Source organism: Phoca vitulina, unplaced genomic scaffold (assembly GCF_004348235.1).
Source record: "Phoca vitulina isolate PV1807 unplaced genomic scaffold, GSC_HSeal_1.0 scaffold1, whole genome shotgun sequence".
NCBI lineage: Eukaryota > Metazoa > Chordata > Mammalia > Carnivora > Phocidae > Phoca > Phoca vitulina.
The window spans coordinates 14505910-14511909 of record NW_022589704.1 but is presented as its reverse complement, the minus strand read 5'-3'; the positions used below and the strand labels follow the sequence as shown (position 1 = coordinate 14511909).

The window sequence follows — 6000 nt, the reverse complement described above, 5'->3', positions numbered from 1 at the left end:
GCAAGTGCTTTCAAGTCAGACAGATAAACAGACAGACGGACAGGATCTTCTTAGTTTTCTCACCTGTAAAACAGGGACAGTAATGCCCTGCGAAGTACTGCCAGGATTGAACAGCAGAATGCAGGTAGAGCACTCAGCACAGAGTGTGCTAAATACATGGTGGTTACTATCATTGCCCTATGTCCGTATCAAACGTAACAAAAGCTAAATTAAGCAACAGAGTAACAAGCAAGGAACATTTTATTGTATATGTATATTCTCAAAAAAAAAAAAAAAAAAAACCAACACAAAAACAGAACCCACAAACAGGAGCAAAAGAACAGTTTTCTAACTCTCTGGGATACACGGGGCACCGTATCTTATAGAAACATAGCTAGTACAAGACAAAATGTACTAATCAACATTGCCCTTTGCCTCCCCAGTCAAAAAGGCTATAGAGTAAAACACTTTAAATTGTATTCTAATATAAATTTGTTGCACAATGAAACGATTTACTCAAAGAGTTACTGTATAGTAAACTGCAGAAAATAGAGTAGGCATTCAATAATCTGCTCACAATTAACAATTAAGCAATAGACACTTGAATAAATAGAGCATGTATTACTTATTTGTTAAACCTCACATTTATAATGAGCAGATGGTTTATCATTAATAGTAACTGGTTCCTTACATTTTAGAAGACACCAGATCCAGTAACGGAAGTAGTAAGTAACTGAATGAAACCTCATTTTAGAAAATATTTCCTCGGGTCTGAGTCACTATGGAATTTATTACATATTTAGGCCAGTTTCAACAGTTTAAAAATGTAGGTACAAGCAAATTGAATTCTTTAGGGGAGAACCAAGTGAGGCGTTCTAGAGCACTATTTTTATTCATATCCTCCAGGCAGCAGGACAGAAGTAGGACATCGTAAACAGAGATTTACAGTATACTGAATAACCTGTTTCCAGCTAATGCCATGGGGGTGTTTCTATCATTTGCACTAAAAAAAAAAAAAAAAAAAAAAAAAAAGGGGCCATCTGAGAACATGTCTTGAACGAAGAATTGACATTTCCTTATTGCAGACATACTGGATCTAAAACGTAAGGATCTTCTCTAACATTCTGTACTTCTTAATCCCTAGTTGTAGAAATTAGCTGAGTGTTCAGGAATGGAAAAACCATGAACTGTTACTTGAAGAGCTATTTTAAATGACCGGTTTAAGAGTAACACAGTCAAAATAAGGCAATAACTAGAAGCCTCACTGGATCGTCCTTATGTGTCCAGTCAGCAGAATTGAGAAAATAATTTTTGCCCACCTCTATAAAAAATATTACCCCATTTGCTCCCTTGTGTGTAGTAGAGACAAGACAAGCCCAATACGTGAGTTCTTAAAATGAAAAGTGCCAAGAGGTTCTGGTGCAGAGAAAAGTTAATTGAAACATTCTTTCCTTTTCCGGATGCCCCTCTCCAATTCTTCCTTACATAATGCCTTTCCTCTTTGATTTATATCAGCTTAACCCCTTAGGAGGTGCTCTCACAACCTTATATTCTCTCTAGAACACTGGGTTTTTCATTCAGAATTTTTTAAAATAAAAGAAGGCTGAAAGCTACAGTGTGAAATTGTGCTCAGTCTACCACAGACATTATAAAATCACATTTTACAGAAGTTAAAGGCAAACAAAAACCACAGTTCAGTACTCATCAACATGGCAAGAAACAGATCATATCCTATTTTCCTTTCAGGACGTCATGAAATCCCCAGGATAGCACCTTTGTGTGAGCTGGACCATTAACTGAACAAGAGCTAACACTCAACACCGCCCTGTAAGATCCCATCCCCCAGTGTCCTTCCAGCCTGTATTAGTATCCTACGTTTTGCAAAGAGCTGACAGGAAGTTTTTAAAGGAAACACCTCTTTCAGGTGACAGAAAACAAAAATTACACGGAGCAACAAAACCCTTCAATCTGACTCCTGAAAGCAAGTCAATTTTTAATGCAGATCATTCTAGAATATGAGGTGACTGACCTCCTTTCCTTATTATTTGTGTCACTTGGCTAGTAAGACATCTTAGTTTAATCACCTGTCTTAAACATTATAGTCCCTCTCTGTTGTTAAAAAACAGATTTAATCCCTTCGTGGTATCACACATAACAACCATGCTGTCTTGATATGATCCCAACACAGTGACGCAGTAGTGAGTTTTTATCAATATCCACTAGTAAGACTAACAAAAATACGGTTGCTATCTATTTTAAAATTTGTCTTTAAGAAAAGTAGGCCTCTCTCCACTCACTTGCATAGCCCTAAATAGGTATGTGTACTATGGTTAAAAACAAAGAAATAAATATGGGAATATTAAAAGACAGGCTCTCCCATTCCCCACCTCTTCCCCATCCTGGTACTAAGTGGCCAAAAACTTTTAAAATGCCATTTGCTACAGGAGAATTCGCTAGTGGCTAGGAAAGCAACTTACAAGTTAGGAATGACTGCGCAGGACCTGCTTAACGCTTACAGCTCTGGGTTACTAATTCCCTTGTACGAGATGGTAATAATATTCCTTACAACAAAAAGTCAACATAGTTTGGAAAGTTGTGGAGTTCTTTTCTGAGGTGTATTATTACTAAACTGCCACAATACCGCAGGGGCCCATCATCGTGGAAGTACAGACAGGATGCGTCCTTTTGGGACTGCGCTGTCCCATGGAGCAGCCTGATCGTCTCCCTTCGCCACCGCGAGTCGTTCCTGACAGCAGTGAGACAGTCGGGCGGCTTGTGTGACTCCCACGTTAACAGCACCATAAAAACGTTCTGTCCTCACAGCACATTTGGGGGAAAGGGAAGGATGTGCGCCGCCTCGGTTAATACAGCCATTTTACAGCTCACTTAGTAACAACTGGGAAGGCTGGCCCCTGGCTTACTGGCTGGCCGGGAAGAGGAAACGTGCGCTCCAAATACCAAGTGCAGGGAATGGTGCTACCTGCCGAGAACAGAGATCTTCAAGAAGAATCACTATGTGGAGAGAGGATTCTCATACTGCCAGTGGGGAAGGAGAGATCTCTGGCTTCTTGGGGTCCTCCTGCACCCCTCAAGAAAGAGACAGCAAGTCCTCCTCCCCTTAATCCCTGCTCTAACCACAGAGCCACAGGCGCCCGGGGAAGGCCGGCAAGTCTGAGGGGAGGGGTGTTTGCACTGGGAACTGCTTTAACACTTCCGTTCAACAGTTTTTCCTCTAAAACTCTCATTTGCCAAACGACTCCTTGAGCACACGTGAGCTCACTGTTCATGAGGAAGTCTCACCGAAGTCATTCCTTTCCTCAGGGAACCACTACGGATGAACTTTTTTTCCATATTCGTCCCCACAGGTAGTTCCACAAATGGCCCCAAACACACCTTACATTTTTTTCTCTTTAAAAATGTTGCTTTGTTTTTTTAGTGGCTACTGTCCGTTCCCGTGACTGTGACCGCGGAGCCACGGGGAAGGTGCAGACCTCACCCAGCTCCCGGATCAACGTGGGGCAAACCCAGTTGCCAGACTGCAGCCCACCACGGGCGTCATGTCCCAGATCTGCAAGAGAAAGAACACGCCAGAAAGCAGCGCTCATCACAGGGTCCAGAAGCGGAGTTCACACCAAACCGCTGTTAAACGTGAAAAGGGGACAAAAGAACTCATTCTCTCATTCTTTCACTACAAAACCTTCTCAAGATCTATAGACGAACCCCTTAGTGCACTAAAATGTGAAAAAAGCTTGTGAGTGGTATCTTGACACCTGAAAATGCTGTAATAATGATGCTTTACTATAAATTTAATTTCATTTTTAATAAGAAGCCTACTGGGGAAAGCCCCTATTTAAAAAAAAACTATGAAACAAAGTGTGTCTTAGTTTCACAACTCCGGAGTGGTACTCAGTATAAAACACTTGCTTTTCGTTTCTGTATTAGTGACCCGAGGGATTTAATGAAAAAATGTGTGGTTATTTCCTACAACTAGGAAACCTGTCCAGGCTGAGAAGAACACCAGCCGGGGAAGGATGACCAGGGACAGGGGCCGGCTAAGCCCTGACCCGCTAGGGAGGCAGGACCGCCGGGCAGATGGCGACCCCCAGGTGCTAGGCCCCAGCAGCGACCCTGAGAGATGGAGATGGCGCAGGAAACCCCCCGGAAGGAGTGGCCACTGCGTGCGGGACACCCGCAAGCATGCAGTGTGTTCCTCGGGGTCTTCATCCCGCTTCAGGCTGCATGGCTGCTTATAAAAAGAGAAGGCAAGCCTGCCGATGAGAAAGTGAGGCTGGACGAGCGGCCGTCTGCTGGCAGCACAATCACGGAGCCCTCTACACACAGACGCTCGTCGGGATGCGCGAGCAGGTTACCTTCACGATGCGGTCGGTCCCACAGGTCACCATCAGTCCCCGAGCAACGTCCATGGACATGTGGGAAATGTTATGTTTTCCTTCATGAAAGGTTGCTAGGGAAGTCCGACTGACAAAGAGAAAAGAGAGAAAAGAGACACCGCTGAGAGCTGACTTGCAACATAAAGAAAACACAATGACAGTGTTAAAATTTACTCCTAAAAATGTGGCTAAAGCTGCAAGATTGTTTTATATAAGGTTTGACAAAACTCTCCAAATAACGGATTTTTATTTTTTCAGCGGAAAGGCTGGTATATTCCTAGACATAAGACAAGGGCCTTTTTTTAAAATTTAATTTATTATGTTATGTTAATCACCATACATTACATCATTAGTTTTTGATGTAGTGTTCCATGATTCACTGTTTGCGTATAACACCCAGTGCTCCATGCAGAACGTGCCCTCTTTAATACCCATCACCAGGCTAACCCATCCTCCCACCCCCCTCCCCTCTAGAACCCTCAGTTTGTTTTTCAGAATCCATTGTCTCTCATGGATCATCTCCCCCTCCGATTTCCCCCCTTCATTTTTCCCTTCCTTCCCCTAATGTCCTCCATGCTATTCCTTATGTTGCACAAAAAAACAAGGGCCTTTAATTGTGCAGAGGAACTGCACTGCAGGAGCTCCTACTCCGTGGGCAAGACCCTCACGGGGAGGCTGCAGGCTCCCCGAAGCCTCTCTGCCCTTGGGGAGTGGCTCCTGGCACCGGCTCTCGCTCTGCTCCCGCGCCCGCAGCCCCAGCCTCCTCACGAGCGCGCATGGACTGACACCAGTGATGCCGACTAGCCTTTCCACGTGGGCCTCGGCCAAGGTTTGCCAGGCTAGTGCCTTCTAAGATGATTCAAAGGGAAGGCAAAGAAAATGAAATTCCCAGGCACGTGTGAGCCCAGGTTGGAGCACTGGATGGACCAGCTTGCCACTGCATCAGTGCGCATTGGCCCTGACCCTGCGGGGGCTCAGGGATGCCCACTGCTCAACTGCCGCACTGGTCTTAGCAACGTCATTCCTCACACTGTTTGGGAGAAACTCGCTGAGGCCGTACAGCGAGGACAGAATTCCTTCCCCAGGAACGGTTTATGCAGCTGGGAAGAGACGACAGGTGGGTAGAAATACATCCTGTCATTTCTCAGGCTCTCCTCCCTGCAGGCACCCAGTAAGACAAGGACCCACAAACACTCACTCCTCGTCTTTGATGGAGTCGTAGCAGGAATCGCACACGCGGACCTGGAACTCGAAGCCCATGACAGGGTAGCTGGAGCGCTTGCTGCTGCACTTCCCACACACAGCCTGCCCACATTTCCGGCAGTGATGCTTCAGGACCACCGGAAGGAGGAAAAGGGGGGGTTTAGCTTTTGCTGTGGTGCTCCCAGCTTCCCTTCAGGGCAGGGGGTGGGGGTGCAGAAGAGTCGCCTTGAATTATAATTACCCCATTCAATGTACCCGTTAACACAAAAGGCAGTGTCCACACTTGTCAAGGATTTCCAAAGATCCTTGTTTTATTGGTCAAATACTGTTTTTTATTCATTCATATTATCTGTCTAGATGTCTACAAACAGCATTATTAAAACCAACTTCAAGTTCATTTAGGAGCTCAAATGACTAGAGGCTGCAG

The 6000-nt window shown here is 44.9% G+C and overlaps 1 protein-coding gene across 1 annotated transcript in view; it reads right to left on the bottom strand.

Annotated features, from left to right (window-relative positions):
* Window positions 1–262: 262 nt before the first annotated feature.
* Window positions 263–6000, bottom strand: part of WDFY1 (WD repeat and FYVE domain containing 1) — a 47869-nt gene continuing 42131 nt past the window's right edge. Inside the window, exons 10-12 of the mRNA XM_032401215.1 lie at window positions 5569–5699; window positions 4350–4458; window positions 263–3547 (exon numbers count right to left, since the gene is read on the bottom strand). Of these exons, the coding sequence (XP_032257106.1) occupies window positions 3488–3547; window positions 4350–4458; window positions 5569–5699 (300 nt within the window). The 3' untranslated portion in view covers window positions 263–3487. The remainder of the gene's footprint in view (window positions 3548–4349; window positions 4459–5568; window positions 5700–6000) is intronic.